The sequence below is a fragment of the Rhinatrema bivittatum genome, chromosome 2 (assembly GCF_901001135.1).
Source record: "Rhinatrema bivittatum chromosome 2, aRhiBiv1.1, whole genome shotgun sequence".
NCBI classification, from domain to species: Eukaryota; Metazoa; Chordata; class Amphibia; order Gymnophiona; family Rhinatrematidae; genus Rhinatrema; species Rhinatrema bivittatum.
Genome location: NC_042616.1, coordinates 194,800,255 through 194,818,268, shown reverse-complemented (window position 1 = coordinate 194,818,268; position 18,014 = coordinate 194,800,255). Strand labels below are relative to the sequence as shown.

Sequence of the window (18,014 nt, the reverse complement as noted above, 5' to 3'; positions counted from 1 at the left end):
GGACTCCCTCAGGTTCACTTGGGGTGATGACCCACCACACTGGCCAGACAAAGGTACGAGCGTATCCAATTAAGCACATTGCACACCACTCGATAATCCCCACTTTGCGGCCTATCGCCCTCATGCCGACTTTTCGTCTCTCTCCTCTTCCCCTGATGGTCATCAAGCAGCGTGAAGATATCTATGTACTTCCGCTGCCTGACCTTACGATGGAGGGATTTCGGAACATCCTCCCACAATTCTGATAGACTAACGAGTGCAGGAGACCCCCTTTCCAGAGGCTTACTGCCGATCCTCCCCTGTGGACCCTTGCCCTGCTCCGAAGCCCCAGACGAGTCCGAGGAAGAGAAAGAAGTGGAAGAGCTGGAATGGGAACGCTTCTTCTTGCACCGCGACTTAGTATGCTTCTTAGGGGCCCCCGAACTGGTGACCGCGGGCTCCAGAACCACATCCGGTGAAGCAGTAGGCACCCCACTTGCACTGGCAACCGACTCACTGCTACCTCTGCCCTGTCACCGCTAACTAACCACTCGGACCACTGGTGCTGCCAGATGCAACAGGAGCTGGAACCATGGAACCATATACACTTTGCCCACTGACTGGACCACTCACGCAAGACGATGGACCATCGGGTCCTGGGATGTTGGTAGCCACAGTGATCGGATCATTGCACCACTCCTCCCTGCACAAAGGTCTGGACCGTCAGCCAGCTCATCTTCCTGAGGAACCTGTGGAGACAAAGAAGCAGCTGCAGCCACTGGCCCAGCAGACCCGAAACCATACGGACTCGCCTGAGACCCCTCAAAAAGTAAGGCCAACCCTGTGGCCCCCACCGGAATGGGAATGGGGTCTGAGCACCCCTCCAAGGACCCGACCCTGACACCCCAGGGAGGGATCGAAGGAGCAGGGAACCAACCGGACGGACCGCTTGTACCATGATGGTGAGGGGCCCTCTGACCATGCAGGAAAATACGGACCCAGCTGTCCCCTGGGCCCCAGCCCAGTCCTGCACACCTGCCAGCATTCCACCACTCAGCAGCTGGATCGGTAGCTGGATTCATCCCTGGAGCCCCAGAAGCACCCACCCCAGGGGAACCTGAGGGAGTCCATCCAGGAGGCCCCACAAGGGGAGCCCGACCACTGACTCTACCCCCCTCCCTAACAGAAATGTCCCCCAGCTAGTTCCACCCTAGTAACAGGCCCAGCGCTGGGCCTAGGCACCCAGAGGAAGGCAGCACAGCCTCAACCGCTGCAGCTCTGCCTGTTTCAGCACTGGACAGCTCCATGTGCACGAGCACCGGAGCTGCCGGCTGCTGAGAGTTATCGCGAGGGGAAGGAGAAGGGGAGGGACCTGACCAAGGATGAGCCTGCAGAGAGGCCTTGCGCGAGCCCCCCTTTCTTCCAGTCACTGCAGCCTGGCCCCCCGCACCCTGGAACATCAACCTGCCCCCTAGCCGTGCTCCCCCCAGGACTCACCGCCGGGCTGACTGGCTCCACTCCCGAATCGCCATGGCGCTCCTCTGGCACTGCACCCTCCATCTCGCCTGACGCCATCGCAGCTTCTTCAGATGCCATCGCCCCACTCGATTTGCCGCCGACTCGAACCACCACCACCGCACCTGCTCACAAGAAACCTGCCAAGAATTGAGTCGAAGAAAAATCCCCCCGCCGACGGAACGTCGATTCATGCAGCACCAGATGCCAGGCCGAGAAAAGAGACAGACCCAAAAAAATCAGGTAGTCTCTCTTCCAACTCCTCTTTCCCCCTCCCAACTAGTCACCACAGGATCCAGTTGGCTCCCACCACTATGTGGTTCAAAAGAACCACCAATCCAAAAGCAGCAGGATGCACGAGGAGCCTGGGGCCGGCCGGCCACCTTGAGGCTCCCCTCCCCCCTGCATGACGCCAGCCAGGCTTGCATTAGCGAGCCTGGCGCTATATTATCTTGGTTGGGCAGACGTGAAGCCTACCCGACCTCTCATTCGTACCAAGAAAATGGATGCCCTCATTGTCCAGCATTGGATCGAACATAATCATTCTAATCTTTAATACTTTTTGTTATACAGCAATTCATTTCAACAAGAGGGGGCGATATTTCCCTTGAATTACAAAAAAGAGAACAAAGATACATCTACCAATGGGACACAGCTCACCCTAAAGGTTTAAATAAAGCCATTGAATGAGAGGCATTTTTTAAAATAAGACTGTTTCCTAACAGTAACCCTTAGGTCCAAAGCAGCCCACATTCATCACCATTAAACTGCTAACTCATTTGCTGCTGGGCCATTATCACCACATTGAAACAGCTTAGATGGCTCAGGAAACAATTTTGCCTCCAGACAAAAAAAAGACTCTTATAACACAAGGAAACCAAATCAGCATAATCACAAATGTACAATGGAAGACAAGACTATTAAGAAGTTCTCTGCTTGCAGCTACCTACAGGGGATCAAGAAAACTTTACACAAATTGATTTTGAGGAGCCCTGTGTCTGAAGCTCTCCACAGGTGTCAAGGGAGGTATATACAAATCACCACTGGATACAAACAGCTAAGAGCCCCGGTGTGACACTAACATCACAGCGTTTGGACTGCAAGAAGGCATTAAAGTCTGCTCCAGATACAGCTCCAGCAAAAGGACAAGTAAACGCTTCCAGCACGCTAACAAGGTAACACAACTCTTTGGGAGGGACACAGCTTTATAACTTCTTAGTTAAACTCAAGCCGTGAAATCAAGCTTGCTACAGCTTTGGTGAACAGACAAAAAATAGTCCATGTAATGTACTGGGAGGGCAATGCAACGCACTTATATCCACAGCATCACTGTGGCTACTAGCAAGAAGTGACAGGCATAAGTTATGATCTTACACTCTTGAAGTTTAAAAATGTAATGTTCTCATTAGTTAGAGTCCAATCAAGCTGGGGTATTAGAACTAACAATCAGATATATACTTTTGTTTTCAGACATTGAAAATCCACAGAGGATTATGCTGCATTTAGGAAGCTGTTAATTAACAACAGTTGAAGTCTTGAGATACTGAATTGGCAAAATCAACAATTAAGGGTTAGATAAATGCTTACTTTAAAAGTTTGGTTTGAAAAATCTTTTAAACAATAACCAGATTCAGGTATTAATACCATTACTATATACAATATTCAATTTTTCCAGTAGAATAAACAACAAGAGATCAATTTTTCTTCACTAAATACAGTCCATGGTATTATCGCAAGAATAGTTATGAACCATATTTTCCCCTGAAGAAGCCGTTTCCACGGCGAAACAGATGCGTTTGTAGGGACAGGAAGAACACAGGACAAAGCAGAAGTATAACAGAGACTACACACAATACAGAATCATCATTGGGACAATACTCCTGTGAAACAATTACAAAGTATCGTTTCTTGTGTACTGTTGATTCAGCTATATCCTCGTTTTAAAGATGCCATCCATGTGACTCATTTACACTTCACTAGATCCAGCACTATTGTAAGTGATTTATTGTTTAATTATTAGCACTCTGTACATATTTTGACAGTGTTTTATGTAGAGAGTTTAGAAATGGTGTGAATGAGGACAGGTGATAAATATATGCATATTTGTTATTGTGCCAGTTTTATCTTTTGAATAGTTTGATATTCTTTATCATTGTATAATAAAGCTTGCTACATTAAGTATCTTTCAAATCTTTTAAAATATTAGTGGTGTTTCTTATCCTTTTTTAGGGCTATCTGACGGATATATCATTTAGGTACCCATATATCATTTTTATTAAAAGCCTAGATGCAATATTCATTCTCAGTCTCTCTCTCTCTCTCTCCCTCTCTCTCTCTCTATATATATATATATACTGAAAATAGGGCATTTGGCAAAACAATTTTGAGCCAAGTCCTTAAACTAAAGTCGGTTATTACATTAGAATAAAATGTGTTTTGCTTTTTTGTGTGTTTTATTTTAGGAGCTGGAAAATATCATCAGTCAAATGATGCATGTTGCTGAATATCTAGAATGGGATGTCGCAGAACTCAACCCAGTAAGCTTTCAGCAAACTAAATTCTGCTATCCCTTTCCTCCTCCTTTTCAGCACATCAGACTATGTGCTTTCCTCACTTTTTGTAGGCCTTCAATTTACCTGTCATTAAATAAGATAAACTGCAATAATGTTTACAGTGACAAAATATATTCTAATTCTAGCTGTATACTGACATATTTATAAAAAATGTTGAGAAATTAAGGGCTTGATTCACCAAATTTCCAGCACTTAAAATATTGTTGGCTGAATGGTACTTGTTCATTGTGAATAAAATATATTTAATAAATAATATATAAATACCTGTGTATAATTTAACTCAGTTTTATTATTGCTCTTTTAATTTAACACATATACAATTCGCAATTTATATTAAAACCAATACTTTCACTCATACCACATTCACACATGCACATTCACATACCACAAAAAAAGATATTGCACCTAATTCTAATACAGTAATTCACCTATTACCAACATATTAAAATACATCCTACATTATTACAATCAGAAAGCACCAATTTTATATTGTATATTCCATTTATCATCCAACCCACCCTTGTTTCTTATTGATCTCTCTCTGAATATCCTTTTAAACAACTCCCTCTCAGTTCCCTGTTGTCTAGTTGACCTTAGTGGTTACCTTACAATGTAGGGGTATTTTCCAGTCACTACCGAACTTGTTCATTGTATATTATACCATTTCTAAATATATATAGAATTGTTGGTTAAGTAAGTAAATAATGGATAATTTTTTTAGTTTTTCTGAGCAAGCAGCATCTACTATAATATCTCACTTTAATTTATTTGACAACACATCAGCTACCGTTATGAAGGGAAGTATAGATGATTATGTAGCTTTAAGAAAAAAGTATATAAGAATGGAAATGCATGCCTCATATTTATCAGAATATTGTAAGATTCAACGGATACCGAGGGGATTAAGAATGATTAAAGCTCCGTTATTATTTGCAGATCAGGAGGAATTTGTGGGTAAATGGAACGCGATATTAAATAAGTGTTCATATGATCTGATGATTTTGATTATAGAACGTACCCAGCAATGTCTCAGCAAAGTAGAGAATGAAGTGGAGGCTCAGTTAAAATTATTACAAGAAACATCTCAGAAAGAAGTAATTGATAAGCAAATAGAAGAAATACAGGAACAAATGGAAAAATTTAAATTAGAGACTAAGGAGTTTAAGATGAAAAATTTTTTTCGTGATCAAACGGATTATACTTCGGGATATGTTTATCCGTGGATGGACAAGCAAGGTAAAAAAAAGGGGGGAAGTAAAACATTTTCATCATCAGAGAGTTCCTCAGATGATGAAGTAGTGCCAGTAGATGTGAGACCGAAAAAATCGGTTGCATTTGCCCAGCCATTGATTAATCCTACAGAAGGGATATTTAGAGGAGGGTATTCGGTAAATGATGGAGGAGTTCAGCAGAATAGGGGAGGTAATCAATATGCCAGTGCTGGGAATCAATATAATAGTACTTCACATTACTTTGGGAATGAGGAAAATCCGCATTTTTTACGATCACAGAATCGGGGAGGCAGGAGGAATTGGAATACGGGTTACCGTTTCAAGAGTCAGCGATTCCCCCGATAGAACAAGCGATATCAATGTCCCATGGTTCTGTAGTAAATTTATCATCACGTGAGTTGACATCTGTGGAAAGAGGAATATTGAATAAGGGGTTAAGTTTTGTTCCGACTGTGGACTATGATCCATTTGAGACTCGGATTGAACTGTATAAGTTTTTTCGACGATTAAAAATAAAGAGATTTTTTTCTATTAAGCATGATTCTGAGTCTACAGATTATAATCAAAGGTCAAAATTTGTTAAATGCTCTAAATGGGTCCCTCCTGAACCGCAGGACCCTTTTTTAGTTGTTTTTGAAAATTTGGTACTAAGTGACTTGAACAGATTAGAACAACGGGAGTCGTACGTATACAGTAATGTATCATGGGATGAGAGAAAGGCTTTGCAAAAATTGGGGCAGGATTCCTGTATAGTGATAAAGCCGGCGGACAAGGGAGGAGCGCTGGTTATTATGGATAGAGCACAATACACAGATGAGGTTAATCGCCAATTATTTGATATTAACTTTTATCACCCTTTGGATAGTGATCCAACTGAGGGGCTTCAGATTGAGCTGCACTTATTGATACAACAGGCGGTTAAACAGAAAGTTATAGACAACAAATTAGCAGATTACTTGTATGAGAGCTCTCCTGTATGCCCTGTATTTTATGTAGTCCCAAAAATACATAAGAGTCTGGTATCCCCACCCGGAAGACCTATAGTGTCCGGAATCGGATCTTTATTTGAACCTGTAGCGAAATATCTTGATCACCTATTGCAGCCAAGTGTACAGACAATACCGTCTTATATCAAAGATTCAGCGGATTTCATTAGATCTTTAGAACAGCATGATGACATAGAGGATGAGTGGTGGTTGGTGACAGCGGATATTTCCTCACTGTACACCAATATTCCGCAGGATGATGCAATTAATATTGTGGAAGCTATTATGAATGAATTGGATTATTCGGATAAAAAGAAACAACTATGTATTCAATTAGCTAAGGTGGTATTGAAGAAGAGTTTTTTTCAATTTGATGGACAGTATTATCACCAGATAAAAGGTATACCGATGGGGTCACCGATAGCCCCATCGGTGGCATGCTTATATGTGGCAAATTTTGAAAGAAGATTTATTTATGCTTCTCAATTTTGGAGGGAGATAAGGATATGGAAACGTTTTATTGACGATATTTTCTGTATATTTGTCGGTAGTAGAGACAGGTTGGAGGAATTCAAAACATGGATTAACACGTTGGATGAAAATTTAGTGTTTGAATTCACTATCAGTCAACAGCGGGTATCTTTCTTGGATTTGTATGTTTATAAAAATTTAGGAAAACTCCATACAACAATCTATAGAAAGAAAACTGACAGGAATACCACTTTAGAATTCTCTAGCTTTCACCCAAGACGTCTCAAGGAGAATATTCCAATCAGTCAATTTTTGAGATTGAGAAGATTGTGTACTACAGTAAATGAATTCAAACTGAAATCATTAGAGCTAGTTCATAGATTTATGGAAAGGGGTTATAAGAGGAAGATTGTCAAAAAAGCATACAAATGGGCGCTTTATGCGAACAGAGAGAACTTATTGATAACTGGTGATAAAACTCCATTAACTAGGATGGTATGCGCGCTGCCTTTTTCTCAAGTGAAACAAATTAAAGATATAGTATATCGACACTGGGCTATTATTAAAGATGATGGAGTGTTTAAGGAATTTCCTATTTTTGCTTATAAAAAGAGACGTTCTTTGAGGGATATGTTAACCTCCACGATTTTACCCATACCAAGGTTATTATATGATTGGAAGGGTCAACATCAATGTGGACATTGTATAGTATGCCCTCAGGTATACATGACAATTTCTTTGATAATTCCATCTACAGGCCGTATATATTATTTGCCTAGGCAATTTGATTGCGAGTCAGCTCAAGTTATTTATGTGATTTTATGTCCCTGCGGGTTGTATTACATAGGGCATACAAAAAGAAAATTGAAAACGAGAATTATTGAGCATCTCAGTAATATACGTACACGGAGAGAAAATGCCCCGTTGGTACAGCATTGGCGGGAGAAAAAGCATGAAGTTCAGGATTTAAGATTCTGTGCCCTCAACCAAGTAGAGCTAAGTAGAGGAGAAAATATATCAACAGTACTAACGAAGAAGGAACAGCGATATATATTCCAGTAGGGGACATTGACTCCTGGTGGTTTAAACTCAAAAATAGAATGGAATGCGTTCCTTTAGTGTGGTTATAGCTATCTTGTGTTGGGAGGTGGAGCTTGCTGACGGATTGAAAATCAGGTGATGCAGTGGTATCCAATACAAGTGAGAGGAGGGATATTTAAAATATAAGGGTGTGGATAGGAAGTAGTGCGCATTTGCGGCGTTTTGGAAAAATGGAGTACTGTGGACGGCATATTTGATGGTGAGCTGACTTTGTTGCTTAATATAGAAGAAGTGTTAAGCAAAATGCTAGTTATTAGTAGATATAAGAATTACTATGTATTATAGATGGGAATGCAGCATGATAGCCGATAGAGTTTGAAGATATTTTGTCTGAAGGTGTGGAGTGAAAGCGGCGGTTTTGAAGACGTATGAAGCAGTGTTGTCTACTAAGGATTGAGGTTTGAAAACGCCGACTTATGAAGTGAGTGGTGTTTAACATAGGGGTGAAAATAAATTCCCCCGGGCAGGTTAGTATATATGCAAGAATGAAGTTTAATGGAGTTGTGTGGTATTTAGCGGTGGATTAATGCCTTTTTTCTGATGGATTGGTAGGTTGTGAAACAACGTGGAAAATAATTCACAATAGCAATGTTAAGGAGTTGTATGGAGTAAAATAGAGGTAAGCATTCCGTTGGTTTTCAAGGATAGTGACTGGATAAATAGTTTATCTTTAAATTTAAATTTAATACATTTTTTAATTATTAATAATTAAACATTTATGTATTTAGGATTGTGTTTTATCACAGACGGCACAAGCAACACGCACCCTATGAATTATATAGAGAAGTTCCCGGCTTTTCTAATGAAAGTAACGAGTGGATAACGATCCCCTGAGGAAACCTCCTTGGTGAAATGGAAGCTTTTCGTCGGGAGTTTATAATAAAGTATTGAATACAACAGGGAACTGAGAGGGAGGTGTTTAAAAGGATATTCAGAGAGAGATCAATAAGAAACAAGGGTGGGTTGGATGATAAATGGAATATACAATATAAAATTGGTGCTTTCTGATTGTAATAATGTAGGATGTATTTTAATATGTTGGTAATAGGTGAATTACTGTATTAGAATTAGGTGCAATATCTTTTTTTGTGGTATGTGAATGTGCATGTGTGAATGTGGTATGAGTGATATTATTGGTTTTAATATAAATTGCGAATTGTATATGTGTTAAATTAAAAGAGCAATAATAAAACTGAGTTAAATTATACACAGGTATTTATATATTATTTATTCATACGATTTATACCTGTGGGTTACCCATATGATGTTATGTCTAGTTGAATAAAATATATTACCATGCTACCTTATATTTGGACTCATGGAGGATTAGAGGAAACTGGAAATAAATCTCTTTCTTTTGAGTTGTTTTGTGTAGCGTTTTTGAAAACTCCCCCGTCTAAGCCATTGAATTCAATATCAGAATTTCACCCTCTCATCACTTTTCAGAGGAGTGTGATGAATACAAAAACAGACACATTTTGCATACAAACACACTTTTTTCATGTTTTAAAAGCATTGTGAGGTATGTATTACCCTAAGAAACAATAAGAAGAACATTTTTATTCTTATAGCAAAATATCAATCACTTCTAAAATGCCATCAAAAGTCTCTCCATAAACTAGAGCAATAGCAGGAAAAAATAAGGGCCAAGCAAATGCTGTTGATAGTTTCTTCCCTAAGGATTTGCTAAAATAGTGAAAGGAAAATTACACAGGCAGTTTTGCTTTATTGCCCCACAAAAAGTACTTGTGCAAATCTGTACCTGCTTTATGTCAGGCACTGTTTTAGGAAAAACTACCCTTGTAAGCACCTCTCCTGACCTAATCCTTCTCTGGCAATGCCTCTAAAAATACACAGATAAAAATACCCATGTTGCTGAAATATAGAGGATAAGCAATCATCAAAAAAAACAACCCATTTCCAAGGGTAAAATAGCATTTCACCTGCACAAAGGAATTTCATTATTACTCTTATTATATTTAAACTTCTGATACATTTTTTTAAATGAAAGAATTGCTATTTATGGGAATTTAGCATCTCTTGTGGTCATGCATACATCAGCCATTTGGATGATGGAATATATATAATATAAAATTTCATATACATTATTTCAGCCCTTAAACTGACTCAGGTTAAACGCAACTTCACATTATTAGCTAGGGATGTGAATCGTATTTCTGATGATTGAAAATATCGTACAATATTTTCAAAGTCGTCAGAAATCGGGGGCTTCCTAAAACCGTTAGGAAAACCCTATGAAATTGTTCATGGGGTTCTCTTATCATTTTGGGGGAGGGCGGGAAAAATGGCACACAAAAACAATCCCTAAACCCACCACGACCCTTTAAAACATCTCCCTTAGCTTCCCCCACCTTCCCGCCCCCCCCCCAAAAAAAAAGTTTTAAATTACCTGGTGGTCCAGTGGTGGTCCCGGGAGCGATCTCCCGCTCTCCGGCCATCGGCTGCCACTAAGAAAAATGGCACCGATGGCCCTTTACCCGTCCAAGTGACAGGGTATCTGTGCCATTGGCCGGCCCCTGTCACATGGCAGAAGTAATGGATGGACGGCGCCATCTTTAAAAATGGCACGGGCCATCCAGTGCTCCTACCATGTGACAGGGGTCGGCCAATGGCACGGATACCCTGTCACATGGTAAGGGCAAAGGGCCATCGGTGCCATTTTTCTTAGTGGCAGCCGACGGCCCGAGAGCGGGAGATCGCTCCTGGGACCACCACTGGACTACCAGGTAATTTAAAACATTTTGGGGGGGTCGGGAGGATGGGGGAACCTAAGGGAACTGTTTTGAAGTGTCGGGGTGGGTTTTTTGTTTATTGACTCGGGCGCAGCCGATTAAAAAAAACAAAACAAAAAAACCCGATCGGGCCGCACGATAATTCTCTATTATTAGCATCTTTACCCATGCCAATGCCATAGCTAGGAATTTTAGTGCCACTCTTTCCAGTGCTCAATCACCAGCCTTACTTCCCTCTCTGCTAGTACTCGATCTCTAGCCATCCTCCTCTCTCTCTAGCTGCCTTCTCTCTACCCTGGCGGTCCTTCATCCTCCCAATGTCCTCAAGTCTCCTCCTATCCCTAGTTGTTTTCAAGCCCTCTCTCCCCCCAGTAGTACCCAACCTCTAGGTTCCCTTTTCTTTCTACCCCTCCTTTCTTTCCCAATTGTCTTCCATCTCCAGCACCCCCCATATTAACTTCTCTGGATTATTCCAATTGTCTTTATGTTGGGTTACCGAAGATATATGTAAAGGCACTTCATGAATAACAAAACTCAGCAGTAAGATGAATCTTTGGAAAGACAGATTGGGAACATGTGACTGGATTTTTTAGAGAATTGCACTGATTACCAGTTGAACAAAGGCTTAAATTCATGCTCCTAGTCTTAATATTTAAATAGAAAAATGTTAGCTTTCCTCTAGTTGGCTGATCTGTTTAATAGTTATGAATCCCCTGTTGTTCTCTGTTCTGCAAAAAAAAAAAAAAAAAAAGAAAATTGTTGAAAATGCCATCTTGAAAGGAGCCCATTTAAAAGAAACTCAGTGTAGGTCCCTGTCTGTAGTAAGATCTAATATATGGAATTCTTTGCCATTAGAGTTGTTTGACCACTGATGTGATTATTTTCCATAAACAAAGGCTCATTTATTTTGAGAAGCATACACATTTTTAAGTAGTCTATGTAGTCCAGTTGGATAAGGAAATTGTTTGATCATGTTTTTAATTGTATTTTTTTTTTGTTCTAATGTTTGTTTTATTGTATTATATTATGAATGTTTTTACTTTTTCCGTTGATAAGCCCTGCTATTTGGATGATGTCACCTACGACACACTCTAGTGGACATTCTTTTCCAAGATTCAAAGTTTTTGTGTGCTGCACCTATGCGGCACTTCCCGCACACAGCGCATCATCACTCTCTTCAGTTACTTTTTTGCCACACTCAGGCAAGGATGTTGTTTTCTCTTCTCTCTCTTCAGAATTTTCTGGTTCACTCTAGTGACTCCCAAGCAACACTTTTCAGTGCTAAAATGTCTTCAAAAAAACCGGGCTTTATATATTAGAACATAAGAAATTGCCATTCTGGGTCAGACCAAGGGTCCATCAAGCTCATCATCCTGTTTCCAACAGTGGCTAAACCAGGCTACAAGAACCTGGCAAGTACCCTACCCAGTATGGACATATAATGTCCATCATTGACCATCACAATTATTGTTATATTTCCCTGGGCCCAGACCATGACCAAGCATCATGCAGGGACTACAGACGCATGTCCCTCAGATCCCAGAGTCAAAGGGCCACAAAAATTGCCAGCCTCCAGGAGTGAGAAAAACATTCACTGGCTTCGGGAACGTATGCGCCCACTCCAGAATGTTCAATTCAATAATCCCCAGACCTACAAGTTAAAACTCATAAGGTTCCTAGCCATTCCTCTTCTGTAGAACCAAGGCCAAGAAACATTGCTCCGAATCAGAACATCAAAAGGTAAAATCCGGACAAGCCTCATAGGGACTGGACACAGCTGTGCCATGTGCACTGCAGGATAATCGATGCGGGGCGCAGGATTCAAAAGGGGTGTTGATTACATGTGCTGCATTGGGATGGATGAAAGAAGCGTCAAAACTATCAAGTAGAGATGTGCATCGGGTGCCCAATCGTTTTTGGTTTCATGTAGCCACGGGAAAGGTTCTTATTCCCGCGGATCGGCATTTTTTTTTCCGTATAGAATCGTTTCCTGTTTAGCGCATACTAATGGGAGTTAGCGCGCACTAGCTCACGTTAGTGCATGCTAACACAAACCCATTAGTGTGCACTCTAATCCTTCACATTTAATTATTTACAACTAGGGATGTGAATCGTTTTTTGACGATTTAAAATATCGTCCGATATATTTTAAATCGTCAAAAATCATTAGAGGCGATATACAATAGGAATTCCCCCGATTTATCGTCAAAAATCGTAAATCGGGGGAAGGGGGAGGGGAAGGGGGAGGGCGGGAAAACCGGCACACTAAAACATCCCTAAAACCCACCCCGACCCTTTAAAATAAATCCCCCACCCTCCCGAACCCCCCCAAATGTCTTAAATTACCTGGGGTCCAGTGGGGGGGTCCCGCTGTGATCTTCCACTCTCGGGCCACGGGTGCGTTAATAGAAATGGCGCCGGCGCTACCTTTGCCCTGTCATATGACAGGGCAAAGGTAGCGCTGGCGCCATTTTGGTTCCTGTCCCCCGACGTCACGAGAGCAGGAGATTGCTCCCAGACCCCCGCTGGACCCCCAGGGACTTTTGGCCAGCTTGGGGGGGGGGCTCCTGACCCCCACAAGACTTGCCAAAAGTCCAGCAGGGGTCCGGAAGCGACCTCCTGCACTCGAATCGTATTTGCCGTATTGCAAAATGGCGCCGGCCATATTGCCGTGTTGCAAAATGGCGCTGGCCGTATGGCCATATTGCCGTATTGCAAAATGGCGCTGGCATTTGGGGGGGGGGGTTTGAGAGGGTGGGGGATTTATTTTAAAGGGTCGGGGTGGGTTTAAGGGTTGTTTTAGTGTGCCGGTTTTCCCGCCCTCCCCCGATTTATGATTTACACGATTTAAAAAAAAACATACGGCCGGCGCCATTTTGCAATACGGCAACGAGTGCAGGAGGTTGCTCCCGGACCCCCGCTGGACTTTTGGCAAGTCTTGTGAGGGTCAGGAGGCCCCCCCAAGCTGGCCAAAAGTCCCTGGGGGTCCAGTGGGGGTCCGGAAGCGATCTCCTGCGCTCGTGATGTCGGGGGACAGGAACCAAAATGGCGCCGGCGCTACCTTTGCCCTGTCATATGACAGGGCAAAGGTAGCACCGGCGCCATTTCTATTAACACAGCCGTGGCCCGAGAGTGGAAGATCACACCGGGACCCCCCCCACTGGACCCCAGGTAATTTAAAACATTTTGGGGGGGTTCGGGAGGGTGGGGGATTTATTTTAAAGGGTTGGGGTGGGTTTTAGGGTTGTTTTAGTGTGCCGGTTTTCCCACCCTCCCCCTTCCCCTCCCCCCTCCCCCGATTTATGATTTTTGACGATAAATTGGGGGAATTTCTATTGTATCGCGCCTCTAACGATTTTTGATGATTTAAAATATATCGGACGGTATTTTAAATCGTCAAAAAACGATTCACATCCCTAATGATTCCTGTCAGGCCCGTGTGTGGGGACAACTCCCAATGTAGGAAGGTGCACACACAGAACCGAGCACCCCATGGGCATGCATTTATTAAAGTAATAAGTGCCCTTGAATTAGAACCCTAGTAAAGATCCTCCGGATGCACTGGCAAGAGCAGGAAAGCGGACTCTGTCAACCTTAACCTTGAGAGCCCCTTCCCCACTGACCCTGAGGAGGTTGAGTGCACTGTCGAAGGAATCATAGTGGACCATACATGTCTCCAGTGGGATGAAGTCATTCACAGCCCAACCCATTGGGTAGGAGAGATTGTGTATCAGCCTGAATTTACCCTGCTCTTTCTTAGGCACCACTGCTAGAGGTGACAAGACCATCTTGTCGAAAGGCAGGAGGTGGAAGGGGCCTGCTACCCTCCGTAGACTAATTTCCATTGCCAGCTTCTCTCTCACTAAGTCCAGTGAACCTGGTTGTGGAGTGTGCATTTGTGTGCTGGGTGGGATTCAGAGGACCCTCATATGGGATTCTGAAACCTTCCTTGAAACCCTGGTGTAACGTAACAGCTGCACACCTATTGGGAGAAAGGCTAAGACCCAATGCTAGTCACTCCCATCTAACTGGGGTCAGGGCTTGCACATAAGGGCTCCTTGCCTCTACCGCTTGGGGATTTCTTCGTACACTTGGTAGTGGGGTGACTGGCGGTGCAAGTGGAGCAGATGTGATTGTATTTGCAATCCTGCGTTGTGTAATCCCCTTTGTTATACCACCAATAGGCTTTAGCCATGGGGTCAGCTGCCCACTGCTGCCTATGGGAACTTCCCTGAGCATGAAAGGAGTGATTGTGCACTTGCATTTCTGAATTGCATGCAGTCATGTGGGTCAACCACAAATTGATGTCTTGTATGCCCCATGACATGGATGGGATGTCTGCCATCCTTTTTCTGAACCACTCATCATAATTCAACCAAGAAAATCCCTCGTAGGTGAAGGGAACACTGATGATGGTGTCTAAATAAGACCACAGAGCCAAGTGCTGAGAGGGATTGGCTCTGCCAACTACTGGTGCTAAGCGCGCAAAGGTTTGCACCTAGTTGTTAATGTTCCTTGAGACTCGCTTGAGACCCGAAGGAGCTTCGTGCCGCTTTCAATCCTTGCATGACCCTCCCAACTTTCTATGCCATTCCAGCAGGCTAAAAATATCAACATACTGGCGATGGCATATGCAATGCTGGGGTGAATGCAGAATGCCCTGCCACATTTGTTTCATTGTGTTCAATGCTGGTAAACTAGCGTTAGTGGAAATGGCGCTCCACGAACTCTCTACTACTGGGGTCCGGGAGCGATCTCCTGCACTCGTGCCGTCGGGTGCCAGGATCCAAAATGGCACCGATAGCCTTGCCCTTACTATGTCACAGGGGCTACCAGTGCCATTGGTCAGCCCCTGTCACATGGTAGGAGCACAAGATGGTGCCGGCCATCCAGTGCTCCTACCATGTGACAGGATCCGGCCAATGGCACGGATACCCTGTCACAAGGTAAGGGCAAAGGACGGCCCGGTAGCCGGAGGACGGCCCGGAGCGGGAGATCGCGGGAGATCGCTCCCGGGTCCCCCACTGGACCACCAGGTACCTGTAAAAAGGTTTGGGGGGGGGGTCGGGTGGGTGATGGAAGCTAAGGGGTTACTTTTAAAGAGTCGGGGTGGGTTTTTTGTTTATCGGCTGGGCAGCCGACAAACAAAACACAATTGGACCCGATGGGAAAAAACCCACAAGTGAATCTGTACCGGAATCCGAACCGATTCCGGTTCCGATTCACATCTCTGTTGGTGAGTACTTTCATTGCATTCATGTTTTAGTGATGTACAATTTTAGTTTGCTTATTCTTGGAATTTAAATCTACATGAAAAATTGTGTCCTATTGCACTTCCTGTATCAGGGAGTAATTTACAAATGACCCTGAAAGAGAAAGGAGCTATTGGACATTATAAATATGGACATTGCTCAGTATGTCCTTTAATGTGGTAGTTGAAGAGTTTTGTTAATCCTTTTGGTTAACAAGAATACTCTCTAAAAATGTTTTTTAATACCTATTCATCTACATTTGTTGTATTTATAATCATGAGCCCATGCCTCTTAATCTATGTGGGTAAGACCTAAGAGAGCATTGAGGACCCATAATTAAAGCTGAAGAAGTAGATACACCTATCCTCTTCCATTGTGTTCAATACAGTCATACTTTTGATGTGTTGGAGTTTTTTGCCTTAGATCATGTAATAAAAGATCCCAGAGAACTTGATCATGCCTGAAACAGCAGTGGATTTGTCATCTCTGATCTGTAGAACTACAGGATCAAACAGAGTATTTGATCCGACATTGTTTTGGAAGGCTTATGTCTCTCATCCTATAAAAGCATCAGTTTGATCACAAGTAGGTACCATCTTTTCTAAAATGTTGGTATTAACAGTGAAGGATTTTACCTTGTACTCTGGAGTAAGTCACTAGTTTTTTGAGTTTCCTTTCAATTGTTTTCTTTTTTAACCACATGATGATATTTTGGTTTACAGATATTGCCCAGATGTAGCTTAAGAGTGAAATGTTGGCCATGTATGCTCCAATATTGAATCTCCAATGCTGCTGAAATTGTCTGTTATGACTTGTCTTCATTGGAATTATATTGCCATCATTTATAGACCACAAGAATATCTGGATAGATGTACTGGATACAGTATTGTGTTTTTATTATCCTGTGATATTCAAGATAGTATTTATAACTGAATGATTGGTCTACAGCAGAGGTACTTTTTCTCAAAACGACATGAACCACTGGATATGGATTTATAAATAATTTTAATCTGGAGTTTTTAATGACGGGTGATTGAAAGGTTTTTGTGCTATTAGTGATCATTTCACATTGGGCTCCTATCTGAGGTCTTTAAATCTTTTTTTGAAGAATTTTAAGTGCCCATAGGTATAATTGCATATGAGGTGGATTTGTTTTCTCCTTTATGTTAAAACATTTTGTAGGGAACCTAAATCATGGACTAAGGAATTTTTTATTGTTAAATATATTTTACTTGCAAAGGAAAAAAACACAAATAAGAGCACTATATAGAGTGGGGCAGATTTTCAAAGGGGTACGCGCATAAGATACGCGCATACCCCCCGAAAACCTGCCCCAAGCTCCCCATGCGCGTGCCGAGCCTATGTTGAATAGGCTCGGCAGCGCGCGCAAGCCCTGGGACGAGTGTAAGTCCCTAGGCTTTCCTGGGGGCGTGTCGGGGGGCATGCCGCGGTGGCGTGTCATCCGGGGGCGGGGCTGTGGGTGTGGTTCCGGCCCGGGGGCATGGCCGAGGCCTCTGAAACCGCTCCTGGGCCGGGGAATCACACGTGAGTTACGCCTGCCTGAGGCAGGCGTAACTTTTCTAACAAAGGTAGGGGGGTTTAGATAGGGCTGGGGGGGGGTGGGTTAGGTAGGGGAAGGGAGGGAAAGGTGCAGGGGGTGGAAGGAAAGTTCCCTCCAAGGCTGCTCCGATTTCGGAGTGGCCTCGGAAGGAACGGAGGCAGGCTGCGCGGCTCGGCGCGCATAGGCTGCTGATTTTGGGCAGCCTTGCGTGTGCCGACCTCAGATTTTAAAGGATACACATGGCTACGCATACTTTATTAAAATCTACCCCAGTAGGTCTTTTAAAAATAGTCTGGTAGATGATTATAATTGGTGTCTACAGTCATAGTTTTTTGGCCGTTTTATGTTGTATTGTGCACATATATTTGTATGTAGGAACACATATTCTTTATACATTTTTATATAATGCATGTATTTTACATGTGAAATTAAATATGTAGATAGGTATATTTTTACAGAACAAAGCACGAGGAAATAGTGTATGTATATACACCATTCTGAAAATGTTTAATTGCACACATACTTGGAATCACCAGTTTGCTAATACCCCCACCAATTCATCCATACCTTGACCAGTTCATCCAGACCCTC

General features: G+C 42.8%; 1 protein-coding gene across 1 annotated transcript in view; it reads left to right on the top strand.

Moving 5' to 3' along the window:
* The window catches only part of LOC115084307 (diacylglycerol kinase beta-like), a 450,875-nt gene that overhangs the window by 145,859 nt on the left and 287,002 nt on the right, over positions 1-18,014 (top strand). Inside the window, exon 7 of the mRNA XM_029589001.1 lies at positions 3,957-4,031. Within this exon, the coding sequence (XP_029444861.1) occupies positions 3,957-4,031 (75 nt within the window). The remainder of the gene's footprint in view (positions 1-3,956; positions 4,032-18,014) is intronic.